This window comes from Topomyia yanbarensis, chromosome 2 (genome assembly GCF_030247195.1).
Source record: "Topomyia yanbarensis strain Yona2022 chromosome 2, ASM3024719v1, whole genome shotgun sequence".
NCBI lineage: Eukaryota > Metazoa > Arthropoda > Insecta > Diptera > Culicidae > Topomyia > Topomyia yanbarensis.
In genome coordinates, this window is record NC_080671.1 from 58,260,679 (window position 1) to 58,282,925 (window position 22,247).

Consider the following 22,247-nt stretch of genomic DNA (forward strand, 5'->3'; position numbering starts at 1 on the left):
TAAAAACGGTTGAAAAATGACCGCTAGCTAAATTTTTGGTGCCAAAAATTCCGAAAATAATGTTTTTGCTAATCAAGATTTGGAGGATATATCAAATTGGCCAAACGTGGTTTTATGTTGTATTCGACCAGTCCTACCACCTCTACTAGATCACTTTAAAAGCATATTTAATTTTTTATCTTTTGTTGCACCGTGACAAAAAGGTTAAAAATGCTCCGCAAAAAAACATTCACAATATTGCTCTTCATCAACATTGATGGAGCCTTCGGCAATACTGCCTTCGACTCGATGTGGCATGTCGATGAATTGAAGGAGATAAAGCGCTTCACCGTCGAATAGATTACTAAGGCTGTCCTCATGGCAGATTGCTGTCACCCCTTCTATGATTTCCGGTTGTGCACGGACTCCTGAACGAACTATAAGGTCTGGAATTAGAAGTAACGGTCTACGAAGATGACTTCCTCACGCAAGATATTAAGTTAAGGTTCTTCAGGGACCTTAACAAGCGATTAAGCATTGTTCAATGCGCACCTTGGAGATTCACAATAGTTCTATGTAAGGACAGGACACAACAGTAACAGTATCGGTCAAGGCGAAACAGAGGAATTGAGCGGTGTTATTTGTTTGTTTCATCGTTTCATGAGCAAAACAGTGAAGACGCTTTTGTATGGGACCTTGCTGTACTTAATTTGTATTTGATTAGGTATTATGCCCTTTATGCACAAAACGATTCAATCCAATTTTGGCAAATGTTTTTCTGGAAAGGCGTACTTTGCATGTCATGGAGATGTCCTCGCAATAAACTAAGCCCGATGAGATTTATAATGTATTCTCCAAAATGAATATATACACACTGTTACATATCATCAACCAATTCACCCCTCCCCTTCTACGCCTCTGTTAACGTCGCACGACCGACCGTTTTCGGCATTTTTTTGTTCGTCGAATCTTCCAGCTCCTTGGGTTTGTAATAGTGCGGGGCCACCTCCAGCAACCACTTGCTCTCAATTTCAATTATCGATCGCATGTACTCCTTCGTAGTAAATACCAGCTCGTGGTACAGCACCCATCGCGGCAGTTCTTCGAACAGAGCCGAATTGGGATGGATCATGACGGCTTGGTTGTGTTTAGCCGTTTTGTAGTTGCCTCCCTTCGAAAGGCGTGAAATGTGGTAAAAATAGCCCGCCGTTATCGCCTTCCGGATGTTGGTCGTTTCCGGTAGACCGGAAACCATTTCTATTTCTACTCGCTGCATCAATCCGACCAGTTGTTCCCGAACGTCGCGAGCACGCTTCATCGAACGGAATTGGATGAAGTTTTCGTAACACCATTGAGTGCTAAAATCCGTTTCGGCCCATTGATTGTACACCTGTAGCAGACTAATGTGATCCCCGTGCGGGTGGTTGAAATTCTTTCGAGCTGTATCAGCGTGAATTATTTTGTCCTTCGGACGATAGAATATGGCCCCGTTCACCGAAAGCATGGCAGCAATCGATACCACCTCTTCGGAACATTTGTACTTTTCACTTGCGAGCAGCATTTTTGCCATCATTGGATCAACTGGGAATTCAGCCATTCTCCGTCCTAGTTTAGTCAGCTCTCCATGATGGTTAAGAGCCCCCAAAGCATAGAGCTGCTCCAATGCTAGTACCAACGTCTCGTGCGGAGGAGGATCCAGGAAATCAAAATGTAGCAGGTCGTTGATGCCCAAGGCTTTCAACATCAACACTGCGTTGCCCAGATTGATTCGTTGAATTTCGGGCACGGTATTGTCTTCCAACTCATGTTTGTAAGCCCAAGCTGTGTACAACCGGAAGCACTTACCAGGTGCAACACGACCTGCTCGCCCGGCACGTTGATTAGCCGATGCCTTCGAGATTGGGACCACCATTAAAGTTTCCATTCCTGTGCGAGAATTAAAGTTATTCTGCTTCGCGAAGCCCGGATCGATCACATAAATTATGTTATCAATGGTAAGAGATGTCTCGGCAATGTTTGTCGCTAGAACAACTTTACGAGCGTTGGGAGGAGTAGGTTCAAATATTTTTGCTTGCATGTCCGAGGGTAGATTCGCATAAATCGGTAGAATCAACAGTTCTTTCAATTTTGAACCAAGCCGCTTAACACGATCCTGTAACATCTCTTGACAGGCTTCGATTTCCTCTTGACCTACAATAGAAAATAGATATGCTATTAAGAGAAAACAGTTTGCTTGTTTGTAACCACATACCGGTAAGAAACACCAGGATATCGCCAAGAGGTTGAGTTGCATGAATCTGAAGCACTGAGACAACACATGCATCGATATAGTCTGCTTCCGGTGCTTTGGTGTAGTAAATATCTACCTAAAAAGACGAAGAAATACTAAGAAAAACAATACAAATGCGCTTTAATAATACATACCGGAAACCTTCGTCCGGGAATACGAAAAATTGGGGCATCATCGAAAAACTCCGAAAACTTTTCCGCATCCAGTGTGGCACTGGAGATAAGCAGTTTCAAATCCACCCGAAATCTGACGATATCTTTGACAAGTCCAAAGAGAATGTCCGTGTGTAACGTCCGCTCGTGAGCTTCGTCGATTATCATAACACTATATGTTCCTAGATCCGGTTCAGACAAAAATTCTCTGTGCAATGTGCCATCCGTCATATACTTAATAACAGTCCTTTCAGAAGTACAATCTTCGAAACGAATACTGTATCCAACCTCATTGCCCAGCTTTACACACATTTCTTGAGCCACACGCGCAGCCACCGACATTGCCGCGACACGACGAGGCTGCGTGCACCCAATCTTCTTCCCGTCATTAGTGAAACCTGCTTCGTAAAGATATTGTGGAATTTGAGTAGTCTTTCCGGAACCAGTTTCACCTTCAATGATTAAAATTTGATGTTCTTTAACTGCTGCGATCAGATCCTCCTTGAACGGGAAAACCGGAAGAGATTTTTTCGTTTCTTCGATATCCATTTTCTTCCGTTCCGCTTCAGAAACGTATGCTTTTTCCTCTTTCGGTTTGGTACCATCAAGACGTAAAGCTTGTACAAAATCAATCTGATCATCCAACAGTAATTCATACTCTTCCTGTTGTTTTGCGTCTTTTGAACCAAACTTATACACTGCCGAGGCCAACTGTTCCGCTTCCCATTTTTTCTGTTCCGAGTTGGGCATCTTTTCCCGTTCATCCACCTCAACATATTCCTCCTTTTCGCCTTTTTTAATATCCTTCGGCATGTGGTATCGTTGAACTCGCTCCAACTCTCTTGCCTTCTCATGTTCCTTGGCAATTTGTAGCAAGTTTCGTTTATACTCCCGATCCCGCCGTTCCCGCTCCGTAATCTCCGATGCCTCAAACAGATACTCATCATCGAGAATGTCCGCTTCGAGTTCTGCAACCTTATCATCTTTACGTTTTTCCAGATACTGTCGACGTGATTGAATTCTCAACTTGGGCAGTAACTTGTCACGATCGTCCGCTTCGAGCTTCAGCCGTTTGGCTGCTTCTTCATAAGCTTTCCTGCTGGTAGATTCCACGACTTTCCTGGTGCGACCTTCATCCTTTTTCTTTAGCCTTTGGGAAAACTCATCGCGTTCCTGGATATCACGTCGGCGGGCCTCTTCCTCGCTATCGATGCTACTGTCCTCCGAGGAAGACGAACTGTCTTTTCGTCTTCGACTCATATTTCAAGTTGAAAACACGGGAATATTACACAAAATACTCTTCTGTTTACAAATCCTTTTAGTTCTCAAGTGAAACGGGTGAATCGTTTTGATTCATTTCTATATTTTATAGCATCGTATATGACAGATGTCAGGGTCTTAAGGTGGTAGTCACGTAGGTAGCATCCGATAGACTTGCGATGTTTTTCAAGTGCTCGAAAAAAATATTTGGTCGTTCGAGTGGTTTAGGCATCCCACTGAGAAGTCCAACGATATTACCCTCACATGTTGTTTTCCTTACAGGACATTCCACCTGAAGATTCCCTCTCGAGAGGAGTGGTTGTTTGGCTATATGGAAAGGCAACAACAAACACAAGTGGTCTGTAACACTGACGGTTCTCTGATGGAGGGACGTGCTGGTGCTGGTGTCTACTGTCGTGAAATGAGATTGAAATAATCTCACTCAGTCAGGCTGAAATCTAGGCCCTTAGCTCAGACAAATCCCGGTCCAAGCTAGTGATCGCGTGCCGAACCCAAATCGAAGAACTAAGCATTGTCAACACTATCTACCTTGTCTGGGTGCCCGAACATTGCGGTATTACTGGAAATGAATGGGCTGACGAATTGGCCAGGGCAGGTTCAGCGATTGACTTCGTTGGTCCTGAGCCCTCGCTGCCAATTTCGACAAGTTGGATAAGGGGAAAAATACGGTCCTGGGCTTCGTCCGAGCACCGAAATTATTGGAGAAATCTACAAACGTGTCGCCAAACGTTTCTAGACGTGCCCAGTGATTTCGAAAAATCTCCAACATTTTCCGAAACTCCACTGCGGCATGCTGACCAGGGCTTTAATCGGCCACTGCAAACTCAATTATCACATGGTAACTATTCAGCGCGCTGAGTCTTTTTCATGTGATCTTTGTGAATCTGACTACGGCACCTCATATCATCTGATATGCAACTGTCCAGTGGTAGCGCAATTGCGATTTCGAGTTTTCGGCCGTCTTTATAGGGACGAAACCATGTTTGGACGACTGAAACTCAGAGACATACCAAAGTTTCTTATCCAATGTGTTAAAGAGCTTTAGGCTTATTCGCAGACAAGTTGAACTACTTGTGAGTTTAACTTACATGTTGTTTATTTTTGTTTTTGAGCTGTTATTTTTCCCACCCTTCCAATTCTACTTCCCCACACCTTCCTTTCCTTCTGCTCAAGAAATGATGAAAACACACGGCAAGGCACAAATCCCCGACTACATACGGGGAACGTGCGATTCAACATGGGTCCAACGATGGACGTCTATTGAATACGCAGAAAAAAAATCAGTACGAATAAACACATTTAGGTTTTAATCAACAAGCCATTTCAGCGCCCTTAATTGACTAATATGAAAATTACAAATAATACTTATTTTCGGATTCATTATCTACTTACATAAACTTATCAATATACTACACTAAAAAAATTAAACGTTATGCTTATTGATTTTACACATAGATTTTTGCAATTAGCGGAGGCAGATAGACACTATTTTCTGACACATAAACCTAATGTGTGTATTTACAAGACATAATAATCTTACATTCACGTTTCATAATTATAGGGCACATAAAACCCGATTCTATAACAATGCGCACATGTAGCTTATGTGTGCACGTACATAGTTCATACAGTTGACACATAGAAGGTATGTGTGCGCGGATAACATTAGCATTTCTTCTTCATATGGATGTTAAGTGGTTTGAAGCAAATAGAATAACCGTTTGGATTTTTTCAGTGTAGGTAAACACCACCAAACTCTAGGAAGAATCAATTGTGAAATTGGTATAGCACACCAAAACTTACCACAATCTGACGTTCATTAAGACTTTAGGTCAGAGATCTCGTTCCGCTATACTTACACACGATTCCACAATTTCCCGCATTCGTTAAAAAAACCCAATTTTAAGCTTAAGCCAAACATGAACCGCCATGTTTGAAAAACGCAAAAACAACCAAGTCCATTTCAGCCACCAGAAAATTTGTCTAAGTTGCCTTTAAAGTTGCCTGTAAATCGCATACGCAAATTGCATTTGTTCCTAGGGGCAATTAGCACAGGCGAGTTGAGTCAAACGTCAAACTGTTTGAATCGCCTGACCAAAGTCCTTATATAGGAAGGTCCTAGCATGCGTCAAAACGAAAACTGCCTCTGCGGTCGTATGTGTGACAGTTTCTTCGGGCGAATGGTAGCGTCTACATCATTAATACCACGTTTTATTAGATTTTACACCAACTGACATAACCCCACAAAATGAGCCGGATGAACTTCGTTTGGCAATTCTCGGTGGTTTGTTTACATGGTAGTTACGTGAGTTCGAATGTAACAGGTGAGCACCCGTTGCACTTGCACTCACGCAACTGATAAAGTAAAGAAACCACCGAGAATTGTCAAACATGAACTTCATTCATCATGAGTGTGTCATCGTGCCGTCATCTTGTATAACTCAATATGCTGTCTCTGTTCACTACCACTAACAGTTTTGACGCATGCTAGGACTTTGTCGCCTGACCATGTTCGTCCGCATGTTTTTGACCGGGTTGTGTTGTTTTATTTTTCCGTGCACAAATAGAAAAAAATCTGCTTGATTCCGGCTCAACTTACTGGGAATCCATGTCCAATTCAATTCGAGCAGATGTCTATCCAGAAAAAATAATATGTCAACTAGAACCCCTCTCGAACAGAGATGCCAGATTTGCAGACAAGTCTGCAAATTAGCAGACTTTTAATTTAAGCAGCAGATTTTTTCGATGACGCAGATATTTGCAGATTTTCTAGTTTGGTTGCAGATATTTGCAGATTTTTTAGTTTTGTTGCAGATATTTGCAGATATTTGAATATAAAGACTTTTGGTAACACTAGCTTTCCTGACATTTTTGTTCTTCCCAGACTTTTAAAATTATTATTGCAGACATTTGAAAAAAGTACCTGGCATCTCTGCTCTCGAACTACGCCTCTTTGACAGCCGCATTTTAAGACGTGTAAATAAAAATAAAACTCATTGTTGTGGCCACTATTCCACTATAGTGAAACGAGCGAATTACCGAAAATCACAATTGTTTCATCGAAATTGGCAGATATTACTTCACAAAATAGTTGGTGAAGCCAGTTCAAAACATGTTAACTATTTCGCATAGGGTTGGTGCAGTAGTTTCACGACAAATTTTGCGTTGTACTGCCGTCTATGCTGGTGGAGAAAAACGAGGACTCAGTTCTGGTGAGTAATGTGCAATGTAATCTTTAAACTGGCTATTGATAAGTGTACTTCAGGGTAGATAGTTGTCAGTCAAGGTTATTATCTGCTCTTTACATCTTTGCGTTGTGAAATACATACACATAGTGGAAGTGTTTCAACCAAACTAATCCTTTTTTTTAGAGAAAAAGTTCAATATCAGAGATGAGGTACTCGATGGCAGACCCCTATATTTGGATGCACAGGCGACCACTTCATTGGTAGGTCAACTTTTCCAAAATCATGTATGGTGCTAGTGACTAGTGAAAGTAATTTTTATTTTTATTGCGTAGCGAGGCAGAAGCGCAAGCAAACCAGTGATCCACTCGTTTGCCGGTGTTCTCAAACTGACTAACGTGGCTACGCTACATCGCTATCGCTCAGTCGGATAAAAACAAGCCATAGCCCCTGCTTTCAAGTGACCATAGATTGAGATTGAGCTTGAGTTAACCGAGCTAACGAGTGGATCATAGTTACGAGCCTTAGTTGGATGAATTTATCGTTTGAGCTTAAAATTCAAAAAAAAAAACATTAAAACTCGAATTTGTCGTTTTGACAAAACAAAAACGCATTAAAAACACTAGAGTAGCTCAACTAGCCAATTACATAATTTTAACCATCAATTACCGGTTGTTTGATACTATGAGGATGTTCTAGTTTTAATTTTCTATGTTGCAGGATCCCCGTGTACTAGACGCAATGATTCCCTATTTGACGTCCTATTATGGCAATCCACATTCCCGTACCCATGCCTACGGCTGGGAGTCGGAGGGTGCCATGGAGAAAGCTCGTGCACAGGTGGCTAGCTTGATTGGAGCCGACACAAAGGAAATCATTTTTACTTCCGGGGCTACCGAATCTAACAACATTTCTGTGAAAGGGGTGGCGAGATTTTATGGATCTAAAAAGAAGCACATCATCACAACTCAAACGGAACACAAATGCGTTCTGGACTCGTGTCGAGCCTTAGAGGGAGAAGGTTTTCGAGTGACCTACCTACCAGTGCAGCAGAATGGGCTCATCGATCTGCAAGATTTAGACAAGGCTATAACTGATGACACTTCCCTCGTATCGATAATGACAGTGAACAATGAGATAGGAGTCATGCAACCTATCGCCGAGATCGGAAGATTATGCAAATCGAAAAAAGTGTTCTTTCACACTGATGCTGCTCAAGCAATCGGAAAGGTCCCGATTGATGTGAACAAAATGAATATCGATTTGATGTCAATTTCTGGCCACAAAGTATATGGTCCTAAAGGAGTCGGTGCACTATATCTGAGGCGCCGACCTCGAGTTCGTATTGAACCCATTCAAAGTGGTGGCGGCCAGGAACGAGGTATTCGAAGTGGAACCGTCCCTACACCGTTGGCGGTAGGAATTGGAGCTGCATGTGAGATCGCCAGTCGCGAAATGGAATACGACCACAAATGGGTGGAGTTTCTGTCGCAACGGTTGATGGACAGAATCTTTTCTGCGCTGCCACAAGTGATTCGCAACGGAGATCCGGTGCACACGTATCCGGGCTGTATTAATCTGTCTTTTGCCTACGTTGAGGGTGAATCTCTACTGATGGCGCTGAAGGACGTGGCTCTTTCGAGTGGATCCGCGTGTACATCAGCATCTCTAGAACCGTCGTATGTTTTACGAGCGATTGGTGCCGACGAAGATCTTGCGCACAGTTCGATTCGTTTCGGAATTGGACGGTTTACTACGATCGAAGAAATTGATTATACCGCGGATAAGTGTATAAAACATGCGACCAGACTGCGCGAGATGTCTCCGTTGTGGGAAATGGTGCAGGAAGGTATCGACATTAAAACGATTCAATGGTCGCAGCATTAAGGTCGGTGATTGTTTGGTAAGATTTATGAAGCCAGATTCGGTTATGTTCGGTATTTCCCATATTTTAATACGCTAGCAGGCCGTAGTAATGTTATTCATTTTTAGTTGTCCCGTTGCAAAAATGTATCAGCCTTTGTAACTAAACGTGGCAATAAAGAAGTTGAAATTAAGATGTAGAAACGGCAGTGGTGCTTTATGATTTCTATAAGGAATTTCACTGTAGTCTTATTAAGTTGTTTCTATTTGTCGATCAGACAGTCACCAAAGTTCAACAAGTACTTGTTTCCGTCATCTGTTATGTAAGAAAAATTGGTTCTTATAGTCCGATGTACTCAGACGTCGATGTTACTGGGGTCATATATTGTGAACTTGCTGGGTGGACAAAGTAGTTCCAAGGACGTTCGCATCGGTCGGTCCAGCAGGTGAGCACTCAGAGGGGGCATTGCCTGTAGCAGCTGAGAAAGATGTCGAGTGCCTTGACTAATCTATAGTTACTATATTCATAGTTAGGCGGAGACACTGAGCGGAGCCAATTGAACATGTCGAATTCCGGAGCCAATCGAGCATGACGTCACATAACATGTTCTCTTTGGATGTATATGGAAAAGGTATTGTGATTATGGTTATAATTATGTTACTCTTTCCTTGTGTTATCGAGTGTAGAGAAACGAAGATAAACAATTTGTTTCTGTAACTCCAAGAGGTATTCGCACAAATAAGAAACCATATATTATCTTCGAATTTATTTTGCTATTCGTACATGTAAATTTCTTACATGTACGCCTATCAATGAATATAGCAACTATAGGTTCGAGGGGATTCTTGTTAGGACCAGCATGAAGAGACAGCAGAAATTCCGAATCCCTCTGATTTTTTCTGAGTTATTCTGATTTTCAGTTGAATTATCCGAATTTAGTAAGGGAAATCATTTCATTTTTTACCGTTTTGATTTAGGTAGATAGCGTCAAATAGAATACGTTGCATGAAAGGGTAGACAGTTGGCAACATCTCTGAATTTTGTCAAAGCCTTTCTTTTTATAGACAAAGCATACGCGGAAAACCCGCAAACTATCCCGGCCCAGGAGTAAATTGGCAGTACGTATGAAGTGTTAGCGGTACGCCAGAAAATAAGCAATCAAATGGAAATTCAATTACTTCAGGGGTGCTTACGGAACATGCTGAATATCTTTTCAACAAAACTGTATATTCACCCTATGCCATATGTCTTCTAAGGGACGATGCATAAATGACGTAGCATTTTTTGAGTGATTTTTAACACCCCCCTCCCCCAACGTAGCATTTCGTCACAAACCTCTAAATACCCCCTGGTAATTACGTAGCTTGACGGTAATTCTCCCCCCCCCCCCTTGTCCCGTAAAATTTAAAAAAAATGAAGAACGATGTTAGTTATTCCCCTTTAAAAAAGCTACGTAGCATGACATGACCTCCTACCCCCTGTCATCAAACACATCATCACAAAATACAAAACTCCCCCCATACCCCATATAATGCTACGTTATTTATGCATGATCCCTTAGTGGAGAAAAATTTAGGTGGAAGCTATATTTTGTCCACAAAGGTGAAGATTGTTTGAAACCACATTTGCGCGTAAGGGGCACAAAACCTATCACTAAATTCGTTATGGTATTTGCGTTTCGACTTCGTCTCATCAGAATCCAACACTAACTTAGTGGGAAGACTAAATTAGTCACAGAAAAATAGTTTTTCCAAAAATTTTCTCTATTAACCTTCGGGCAGTGGCGCTAGTGCACTGAGTGCACGCTACTCTGAAAATCTAGTAAAATCGTTTTAGGGCACCAGCGGCTGCTCGATCAGTGGGCCATATGCGCGACTTCCGGAGGGTTAAGGAGAAATATGCACGGAAAAAACCGTTCAGAAATTCACGATTTTGTATAGGGGAAAGTGGGCCAATTCGGACCCCGGCTGTTTCTCAGCTATGGTAATATTATGAAAACATTCAAAAAAATGCAAACGTTATGCCTATTGATTTTACACGTAGATTTTTGTAATTAGCGGAGGCAGATAGACACTATTTGCTGGCACATAAACCTAATGTGTGTGTGTGTGTTTACAAGACATATTAATCTTACATTCACATTTCATAACTATAAGGCACATAAAACCCGATTCTATAACAATACGCATACATAACTTGTGTGTGCGCATACATAGTTTATACAGTTGACACATAGAAGGTATTTGTGCGCGTGATAGCATTAGCATTTCTTCTTTACATGGATTTTAAGTGGTTTGAAGTAAATAGAATTAACGTTTTGTTTTTTTTTTCAGTGAAGCCTATATATCATTTTCGTGGCTGTCGTGTAGGTCTGTTCTATCTCACAAAATTATGCGGTTCTAAGTTTTCGTGTGCGTGCGCTAAGGGAAAAAGTTGGTTCGGAGCGCTTTTTTTGAAAATGTATAAGCCGAAAAACAAGATTTTTGTTGGCAGCCACAAATAATTAAATCAAGTGCGTTATCGTGATTTTGGATCTTGCCGGATAATATATTTTATTTAACAGCTTGTTTTGGGCGAGACTATCAACTGTTTTCGATTAATCGGAGTGTGAAGAATAGAATAGGGGAATGGTGGGTAAAATGAAGAGGGGGGGGGGGGGGGTTAAATGAACAGGTAGTCAAATCAAATCAATGTTAGTTAAATTTAGAGCAAACTTCACAGAAACGTGAACTGCCAAGTATTCAAAGGATATTGAAAACATTTATTTTGATAAATATCTGTGGAATGTGAAATAAATATGATGAAAACCAAAATCGGCATTCATGTTTGTCGCTGATGTTAAATTCGGCATGTAGAGTATAAGGTCTTATGTGGTGAAATTTTAATTTTATTATTAAAATGGTTGCATGACAGTAATTGAACCTCTTGCAGATATTTCACAGCAATAAGTAGGGATCAGGACAAATTGGCTCAATCGGAGCGGCTGTTTGAAAATAAAATGTCTTAGGGGGTAAAATGAACAGGTTGTAGTGGGGATAATATGAACCATCTTGCTGCTCCAAGTACCAAGCCTCAAAATTAATCGCTAACTTCAAGTTGCTATATCTTCACTGTTCTCTAACAGATCCTTAAAGTTTAAACTCCTATGGATAACCCCAAGTTTGTAGATGTGTTTCGACGTCATATAATTGTAAATTGGTTAGTATTACACGAATATTTATTTTTTCCGTGACAAGTTTTATTGCCTGCAAAATGCCCTGTGCGTATGCAATGCTGGGACATCAGCATTGCTCGGAAAATGCTTCTCAACGTTAAGCATTGCATACATACAGAACATTTTGCAGGTCACTAGAAGGTGTTCATTTTACCACCAGCACATGTTCATTTTACCCACACGCTATACTGCCGTAATACGCATATTCGTCCCATGTTCTATGGGATTCCCTATATACATAGGACAATTATGCGTATAACGGCAGTATAAACATGTCTCTTTTTTGGACATGTTTTGAAATCAAGAATAAAGTTCGAAAACTTGTGTTTATGTCGAAGTATTTTCATCAAATATGTACAAAACATGTCTAACAAGAAACATATAAGGTGATTGTAGTATCTCAATCACTTATTAGTTAGAAAATAATGACTTTGCTTAACGTGTTCATTTTACCACCAGTTCCCCTATGGGTTGGTCCAATTCGGACCTTTTGCGAGGAAAGTGTGCCCATTCGTTCCAGCTTTGAGGAAAACATAAGTTTTCGCAAATCGATTGACATAGATTTCGACATTATAGCTCATAACTTAATTTTAGGTAATTTGGTCCAGCTCTTACTTTTTATTGTATATTTACTACAAAGTTTTATATATCAAAGAGAACTTTTCGCTTCACAATTCGAAATTTAGCGAAAATCAAATAACTTTGGCAAAATAAGAATTCATTTCTATTGCAAAACATCGATAAGAAATGGGTGATCCGAATTGGAACAGGGTTCGGGTATTTCGGACCAGATACTTTTGCGCAGAACCGTTTATACACAATACAGAAAAAGATCGGAAAAAGCCGCCATTGTGAAAAATGTGCGCAATGATCAGGCTTTCAGGAGAAAATGTTTTATTGTGAATCGTTCGACACGTTCCAGTTCTATAGTTCATAAACCCATACTATGTCCGAATTGGCCCTGTTCCCCCTATTGAACGATTTACGAAAATTGTGACCAACTTCCTGAAATTATGGATAACAAACCTCGTATTGATGAAACTATGTGTGTTTTTGTTATGATTATTGTTCTCACTTTTGGGATACACTGGATTGTATAACGTATATTTACTAAAAGAACCGACAATTAAACGATGTTCATTATTTTAGGATCTTTGTCGTGATTTTCATAATTTCTCATCACGTTTCCGTGATGTTTTATTCATGAGTTTACCATCGGATTTTTCTGACAGGGTAGTAGCCAAAGATAGTCTAAATTGATAAGTTTTATCAATTTTCAATAATATTGCAACATAACGATGATATATGAAAAATTCATTTTCCGTCGTCAACGTAAACTGTTCCTGGCAGCACTGCTCCATCGGAATCCAATCAGACTAATTGCAATAACTTCAGTTCTAGAGCTGGTCCTTGGAACTATTAATACTTAAATGAAAGGCAATAGTCACATTTATTAGCCTTACTTGTTTTTGTGAGCAAATTTTGCCTTAATCAAAAGTTATAGCTGTTTAAAAACGTTGTTGTCCACAAACAACATGGGCATGAATGGGTTAAGGTCATTCACCTCTTTGGGTTATAAAAATCTCTAACCTTATGTGCGGGGTTGGGATTCGAACACAGGTGAGCTGCGTACAAGGCAATCGATTTACCAACTACGCTATGTCCGTTCCCGTATTTTAGTGACGAATAGTGTACTTTATGTTCATGATTTAAGTATCTTAGTCATGATTTTCGTGATTTATATGCACGTTATCGTGATATTTTATTCTTGAGCTTGCTTTAAAATTCGACACGTGCAGTAATGTGACTAATGTTCATGTTTAATTACCACCGGATTTTTTTACTAGGAGTAACGTGACAATATGAATTGAATCATAAAATCGTGACTGATTCGCGTCATCTTGTTCTGTGAACTACATCACGAACACGATTTGGGGTTCTATAATATATTTTTGTGCTCAGAGCAGTTTTCGTTTTCTGTCTGGACATCACATTATTAACCCTCAAAAAGGCAACCGGGTCTCAGAGGCCCGGCACGTTACAATTTTTTAGTTACAAAAAAATGTGTATGCAGTATAAGCTCGGGCATGGAAATTTTGATAAGTAGCTTTGAAATCTATAACAAAAATAAAGAATTGTGAAATTTTCATCTATGGAGTGATGCGCAGCTATGTTTGAATTTTTTACATGCACAAAAAGGCAAGCCGGGCCTGGCAGGCCCGGTGTGCATGCAATATTTACTAGGAATACCACTGGATTTATACATTAATATTTATCTAAAAAAAAACATTTTGATGAGTTCATCTTCATATTAGCAGGAATTTTTTTCATGATTTGATTGATTTTATCTTTTACCTTTTCTTATAAGAAAAAAATCTTGAAAGTTTGAGCGAATTCTATGCATTTCTTTTATAAGAAATGTAAAAATAGCATACGATAATGACGTGTGGCATATTTTTTGGGTTAATGCTTTTATTTCACCAATGTGGTCTACTTGACAATTATTTGGATATAACATAACCTAACTCTGTCGTTATTGTCTATTTTTGTTGTCTATTCTTTGTGTTATAGTTGTCGTAATTATTCAAATTGTAGGATCTAAAAGCAACAAAAAATTTAAATGGCTATAAGACGATATGCCCATGTTTTCAATCGTCTCAAAGAATCTGAAGTAATGGAAGAAATTCGAGCAAATTCAACAGCAGACGATTTCGAAACTGATTTGCAAAGCGAGGAAGAAGATGTGAATGATATTGCTTCCGACGATGAATCTGATGCAGGAAAATATGAATATGTACTCCGGTTATGCATCAGAAGAAATTAATAGCAACCCAGAAACATTTATTGGTCGTGTTCAAACGAAATGGAGCTCAGAACCAATCGACAGTCGACGTGATCTTCCGAGTACTCACCTTTTGGAAAAAAAATTTGACCTTTTTACATCCATCGCCTTATACGCTGAAATCGGGATTTGCTGCGTGTTCGTACTCATCATCTTGCAATTCCGGAACCGGCAGTCAGATCAATTAGAAATTCAACAGCAGCCAATGAAAATGCTGTACCTTTCATTTGAAACCAAGTTTGTAAAAATCGATAAAGAATTCGCTGAGAAATAGGTATGACATTATCTTAGGAACTTGGTAAGTTCCCTCGGGGCATCAAGAACCTCCATAGCCTGCCAATGTGCCTTCGGTGGGACAATAATGATCTAGACATGCAAAGCCAAGTAATGTTGCACATATTTTAATATATATATATATATATATTGCATCATTTGGACATCATGGTGGTATCAGCTTCTATGGAAATTTGCTGTGTTATTGTACTCTTCAACACGTAACTCCAGAACCGAAAAACGGATCAATAAAAAAATCAATAGCGACCGATGGGAAGGCTGCACCTTTCATTTGAGACTAAATTTGTACAAATCGGTCCAGCCACCTCAGAGAAAAATCGGTGAGATTGTTTGCCACATACATACATCCATCCATACATACATAAACACACATACAGACATTTTACGATCTCGACGAACTGAGTCGAATGGTATAAGAGATTTGGCCCTGCGGGTCTCGGTTAAAAAGTCGAAATTTCGACCGATTGCATAACCTTTCTATATGAGAACGGCAAAAAGGAGCTTGAATTTAGACGGGCCTAAGAGGCCCGGCTTGCCCTTTAACGTTAGGATTTTAGCTTGCCTTCACAAGGGTTAAATGAATAAAGATGTTCGAGGTCTTAATAGTTTTGTTATATCTGCTGCTCGCACCTCTTACTATCCGCTGGAAGCTGGAAATAACTATTAGATATTTCATGAAAAAACCCAAATTTTGTGGAATAGACCACGTGAAAATTTCAACACCATGTGCAGAGTTGTATGAAATTGAAGATGATTATGGATGTCTTTTAAATATCACAAGCTAGATCGTAAATCATGCACTATGAATCATAAACCCCTTCACGAATCCATGACTAATATTTTATGATTTTGTAAACTATTTCACGAGCACGAATGATCAGTCGTAAACATTATAATTGGAACCATGAACCAGTTCACGAAGCAATGAACTGTTATACTAGGAATCATGAATAAGTTTACGTTTCCATGAATAAGATTTAATGATTTTGTGAACAATTTCACGAGCACAAATGGTCAGTCGCTAGGAATCATGAATCCGTTCACGTATGAATACTATTTTTCGATCTTGTTAACTATGAGGTAAGTCGTGACTATTATACTGGGAATAATGAACTAGTTCGCGAATACATGAAAATTATATCATAGTTTTGTAACCTATTTCAACAGCATGAAATGTGAGTTGTGAATAATTCGCTAGAAATCATGAATCAGTTTCCGTGTACATGAACATCATTTTATGATTTTGTGAACTGGCCCAAAAGCTATAAAAACCCCGTTGAACCTTTGGTTTTATGAATGGTGTTCATATAGTTGTGAGTTAGCTCACGTACAGAAAATTGATTTGGTAATGGTATGTCGGAAACCGTGACTGGAGTTTATAAAACAAAAAACAACCATTTCCACTAATAAAAGCTTTATATAGGCGTTATTGAAGGGAAATGGAACATAATTATTGAACATATGATTTTTATTCATGGTCCTGTTTCCCTAATGTAAAAACGTGATTTTTCCGGATTTTGTGGAACTTTTTGGGAACAATTTTTTTCCGTGTAACATAGTGCATCTTGCATTGGCTTGCTAAGCCAAACCAAATGTTTCGATTTTACTAGTTCTCATCAGCTTAAAATGGACTTCTTTTCTTGCGGGACATCACGCAGGACTAGGGTTTTGCTCATAAGCACAAGAGACCATTCATAAATTGCATTGCTCCTTTAGGGGGAGGGAGGGAGGTGGTACGACAAAATGTGACATGTTGTGACATATAGGAGAAGGGAAGTACGCTAAAACGTTACGGAACATGTTTTTACTGTTTTTTTAATTTTTTTAAGAAATTTGTTACCGGGATGAAGACATTTGTGGCAACGTGATGGGAGGGGGAGTACATGTTGGGCAATTTATGAATGTTCCCCAAATTGTGTTAATCTGGCGCTAGCTTAGTCCAGTCATTAAGTTAGTGTCGGATGCTAATGAGATGAAGTCAAAACGCAAATTCCATAACTAATTTATATATTTACCGTCATTTGCCATTTCAGTCTCAATACCCTGGCATTTTGATTTCAACGCGTACTCCATATTAAAAATATTTGTATTTTTTGCACTGTAAATAGTACCGCCAACTTACCCCAACCGATTACACGGTGCAATAAAATAAAAAAAAAATGAATATACTTTTAAAGTGGTCTGTTAAAGGTTGTACATCTGGTCAAACACAGCACAAAATCACGTTTGATCAATTTAATATACCTTAACATATGATTTACAGCAAAAAACATTTTTCAGGATTTTCAGCACGAAAAAAAGATCTACTCGGTCATAGGGGTCCCGTTTCAAAATTTTCTGCCGGAGTTTTATCCGATTTTTGAACGTGAATATCTGCTGTTGTGCTGAATGAAACAATAAGATTATTGTGCTATCTGATTGGAAATATGTACAACAATTTTGTATCTAATTCCGTAGAACGTACAATTACTAAAAATAACGGAAATAATGGATTTTATGAAACCAGTAATTATCTGATCCATGATTGGTCGGTACAATTCGACCAAGCAGCAAGCGTTGCCAGGACTGCCCCTTTGTCATCCAGCGAACCTCGACACGTATAAAAAGGGGGAACATAAGACAAATTCGTTAGTTTGTGTTCCTGACGTTGTAAGCGTAGCAACTGCTGCGTTTCATGTCAGCTCGCCTTCTTCGGTGGTAGGTAATAAATCCCATGACTTCCACCAGGAGCTAATAGCATTTCATTCCAAAGATGCATTAGTGTAGTTTCATGCATACACAGAAGATGCAACGATGACCACCACAGAAAAAGCAGAAAGCTCTTTTTTTTGGCTAAAGCAATGGATTGGCGTTGTGGTGGTTTGCGTGCGAGAGCAACATTTTTCAAACATTGTTTTGTGTTGCATTTAGTGAGATCTACAACCTATACTAGGTCACTGGAAAAATACAAAACCACTATAGCACCGTGTTATTTAATAAAAAGTATCTGAGAAACTTTTGGTTGTTGATAGTTGTAATATATATACGACGAGAATTTTCTTTCAAGATTGACTATAGAAAACTGGACAATGAATTGTAAGTTTTACTGAGGGCAGCTAAATTCAATTTGTTTGTATTTGTTTGTATTTAAAATTTGTGTTCATCTGACACTAAGTCTTAATGAACTAATTTCGAATTTGATTCGGTTTCCGAACCTAAAAGCTATGATAATTGACCATTTGTAGTAGACTACACGTGAAAACAACGTACGAACTATGAGCAACAAACGGTCCATTTCGAAAACATGTGTCAGGGAGGTCAGTTTTCAAAATTTAAAGCAGGGTCCTTGCGAAGAAAATGAAGAAATCTAATAAATGTTTTGTTTCAACGCTAATCAAAGTAGCATTAACGCGCGCTGTTATTCTCCCACACTCGACTCGACAACCACTTGAGAATCAAAATAAAAGAAAATGTTAGTAAGCTGTCTCGTCCCAATCAAATTTGTATATAGTTTGGGTGGTAGCGAATTTTATGTTTCTCAAATGAAGGTCATTATTTTAAGAAACCTTATAGTTTTCAGCATAGATTTAGCAGTGAAGTCGAAGTTGCTCCTCTATACAATGGTTGTTGTTCTGTTCTGCTACTCCATACAATGGAACAGCGTAGAACATCATCGTCGATATTTGTACTGTAGACTGATGTCAGGGTCGGATTCAATGCATTCATCTGAATCTGATCATCAGGCTAGACTATTCAGATCACCTACGTAGCTCGGACAGGTTGTACGCGTATATTTTTCTTATTGATGCCGCCGCCGTTGTTGTGAGATCATACGCGTGGACATTGGTCGTGTAGTTTGCATAGTATCGTGACTGAACTTTTTTACATTTTTGGACTTATCATCGCCGAGTTTAAATAGTTACAGTATACTTGACAGATTAGAATACTGTCGCAGATCGATTGCAAGTGATCATTAGCTTCGGTTAATTGTATGTTAATTGCGGTCCGTTTGATTTCTTTAACAACTTGCTAAAATACAGGACATGATAGAGAACAATCTGCTTTAACGGTCGACTCACCACGTTTACTACATGCTGAAGTGTGTCGCGTACCGCGTGCGCTGCTTAAATGATTCGATTACGATAAACAGAGAATAATCAAGTGCTTGTAATAGAATTAAGATTATCGTGTTTTTCAATTAATAACAAAAATGTTTGTGTGTGAACAATATTCTGAAATTGCAACTGTACTGTAGATCATTCAATATGCATTATTGTCGATTTTATAGTTAATGCCTTTTTCAGACTGAAAAAGTGTTTCTGATCGATTCACCTTGATCCACCAATCATGTTTGCTCGATCGCATAGAATCAAACATTAACATGAACTTAAAAATGGGTTTGACGTTTGGCTGTTATACTTGATTGAGATTTGATTAGCTACGATCTACAAACAATTGAACTCACGTTTATATTTTTTTAACGAATTTAGAGCAAAAACCTAATCGAGAAAATTAACATGATATTATTTTACCCCGGAAATTTTGTTGAAAAATAGTTTAATTAATTCAAAAATTATTCAGTACAGTATCAACGATTGATTATGACCAAATTTATGGAAGTCTACATATGGTAATGGACCGCTCCTTTCTCGTGCCATTGAGAACTCGCCGTGAAGAGTGTTTTTTGAATTTGCAGTGACATCACCGTTTCTGATTTGATATATTAGTTACTGCATGGGTGGTTCAAATCCGTGTCTCATGACAGTCCAGTCCAACAGTCCAACAGTCTGCAGTCTTACTAATTTGTGTGTTTAAAACTAATTAATTATTTTCAAGTTTCAACCTGCGTAAAATAATTTGATAGCTGCTAAGAGATTTGATATCTGTCAGGAATTGATCACTTCGTTTGCAAAAGTTCATCCATTATATTAGAACAAGCAGTGTATGTACATTTAATTCGTATTCATAACCCATTTAACAGTTGACCTCGCTGACTTCTCATCGATGCGCTCTTCCACCGAGCATAATTGAGTTTATCGGATACCCCCGTGTGGCACCAAACCTAACGCTGAATCTGAAATAACAATGTTGCGTGGGAGTTCTTGAGCACAACTTGTGTAATGTGAAGTGTGTGAATAACGACGCATTACAACAAGATTTTAATTTTTACACCTTTCGCGTACTGAAATGGGAAACAAATCAAGCAGCTGCTGGTGCAGTTCTTGCTGCGGTGATTCCTGTCGGTGCTGCGGAAAGAATTTTGTAACATCTCGCAAACCAGACAACCTAGAGGGAGAGGAGCTTGGTCGATTACTAGGAAGAAGAAACCCCTTGGCCAAGCCAGTTCTGGAAATGAAGAGCTGGGATGATGTAGGTAAGTGTTCTGTTCTGTTTGTATTTCTTAAAAGAATATATCGTTGCTAATAGTAATGGATGGGCATATCCTTCACAAAGTTGATTAATTAAATATTCATTATGAAAAAAGATTAGACCGATATGAATATTTTTAAAAAATTATGCCCCGGAACATTTTTCGTGTGTGTGTCTGTGTAGCGGGGAGGGTCAAACCTAATATACGTATTTATTTTTTAATTAAAACAACAACTGACTGACTACATTTTGCTTCGATCGTTCCCGTGGATATTTTTGATAAGGGGGTTGAGCTTTTTTTTGCTCACGCAAATCTTGTAAAGCATTTTACAAATAAATTACGTAACGTGGCGGAGCGGTTCAACAAATTGTGACATGTTGTGACATATAGGGTGTGGGGAGTAAGTTGGAAGGGGGGAGGGGTGGTTGGGCGAATTTGTGACGATTGTAGGGTGATCATATCAGATGAGTAAAAAACCAGGACAGTCGAAAGGGGACTGCCTCCCCTCGTTACCTCTCAATCGACTGTGCCATCTCCGTAGGTTTTCGGCAGCTTAAAAGTTCTGAGGTATGGTAGGCCAGAAAGCCTTCCATTAGAATTCAACCACCGGGCACTTTTTCGGAATAACACACCCCCAGTTCTTGCTACACCACATTCAGTGAAGGTTCCATGCTATTTTTGGAAAAACAGGCAATCCTGAATTGAGCGGATGAGATAAATTTTTTTGAGATCGTCTGTATTGGACCGGCGAGGAGTTTTCATCACTAAATACACGTCATTGAAGTAATGCAGAAACATCAATGATCTCAAGTAGCTTCCATCCGCTATTCCTTATGTAAAAATACCCAAGCAACCAAAAGTTCGTATAAGGGAGCTGCATAAGCTTCTCGTTTTAAGTAGTTCTTCAGTACGTTTTGTGTTCTAATAGCGGCTTAAGCAGCTTTCAAGTTCCATTAAAGCTTAAGCAGCTTAAAAGTTCGCTAAGAACTTTATGTGAACTTTAAAGTGTGCTTTTTAAGTATTATCCGAACTTCTGGTTGCTTGGGTAAGTACGTGACAATCTCAATCTCTCGAACGGATAGCTAGGACCGAAACAGCTGCAAACCTACCATTTATTCCAAATATCAAAATTTGTTCGATTGTCATATATTAAACAGGGGATAAGTTGGTGTAAATCAAATCAGTTTGAGCACGACATTCCATACTCCCTGTTATACTAGATTCGGCAGGTTAGTCACTGTTAAGCGTCCAGGCGTGAAGCCGTATTAATCGTAGATTAGGTATTGCTTGCATTGCGTTGCGTTGCGTTGCGTTGCGTTGTGACGATGATTTTGGCGGATTGCACACTGACTTCATCATGTTTGACTGCTGATTATCTAATAAGAGTTGCTTAGGAAGTGGTAAGTAGGAATTCATACCAATCCGACCCATATTAAAACCTCAACAGCATGATAGCCATCATTGCCGGCCGCCCCCATCTCCATCGTTCACGGGGAAGGACAAAGGATAAGGTAGACAGGAAGCGTTGATGCTCCACCTACCCAACGGAAGGACGACGACTCATCAGACTCTTCCATAGGTGTCGCGGAGTTGGTGGTTTGGAAGGGTATCAGGTCCAGGATTCGCTCCAAGCAAACGATGCGACCTGTAAAGCATATTTTATTAGGTAGTTGTCCAGTTAGTCCTCGAGTGCACGATCACTCGAAAAAGAGATGATCTTGTTTAGTTTTTGGTTATTTTTAAACTCTGGGCAGCCGGCTACCGAGAGTATACCATGTTCCCCAAACAAAAACAAC

At 39.5% G+C, this 22,247-nt stretch overlaps 3 protein-coding genes across 5 annotated transcripts in view; 2 read left to right on the plus strand and 1 right to left on the minus strand.

Moving 5' to 3' along the window:
- Positions 1-837: 837 nt before the first annotated feature.
- Positions 838-3,766, minus strand: LOC131685797 (pre-mRNA-splicing factor ATP-dependent RNA helicase DHX16). Its single transcript, XM_058969749.1, has 3 exons — positions 2,404-3,766; positions 2,231-2,345; positions 838-2,169 (listed from the first exon to the last, which is right to left on the minus strand). Exons 1-3 carry the CDS (start codon positions 3,679-3,681, stop codon positions 890-892), a joined length of 2,673 nt encoding a protein of 890 aa, XP_058825732.1. The 5' UTR covers positions 3,682-3,766; the 3' UTR covers positions 838-889.
- Positions 3,767-6,652: 2,886 nt separating this feature from the next.
- On the plus strand, positions 6,653-8,959 carry LOC131685810 (cysteine desulfurase, mitochondrial). Its single transcript, XM_058969766.1, has 3 exons — positions 6,653-6,914; positions 7,074-7,150; positions 7,608-8,959. Exons 1-3 carry the CDS (start codon positions 6,815-6,817, stop codon positions 8,772-8,774), a joined length of 1,344 nt encoding a protein of 447 aa, XP_058825749.1. The 5' UTR covers positions 6,653-6,814; the 3' UTR covers positions 8,775-8,959.
- A 9,897-nt stretch (positions 8,960-18,856) lies between these two features.
- LOC131685824 (annulin-like) overlaps positions 18,857-22,247 on the plus strand; it is a 63,800-nt gene continuing 60,409 nt past the window's right edge. Inside the window, exons 1-2 of one of the 3 annotated variants that reach the window (XM_058969787.1) lie at positions 18,857-19,241; positions 20,062-20,454. In XM_058969787.1, the coding sequence (XP_058825770.1) occupies positions 20,268-20,454 (187 nt within the window). In that variant the 5' untranslated portion in view covers positions 18,857-19,241; positions 20,062-20,267. The remainder of the gene's footprint in view (positions 19,242-20,061; positions 20,455-22,247) is intronic. The other 2 variants (XM_058969789.1, XM_058969788.1) reach the window with 2 other exon arrangements.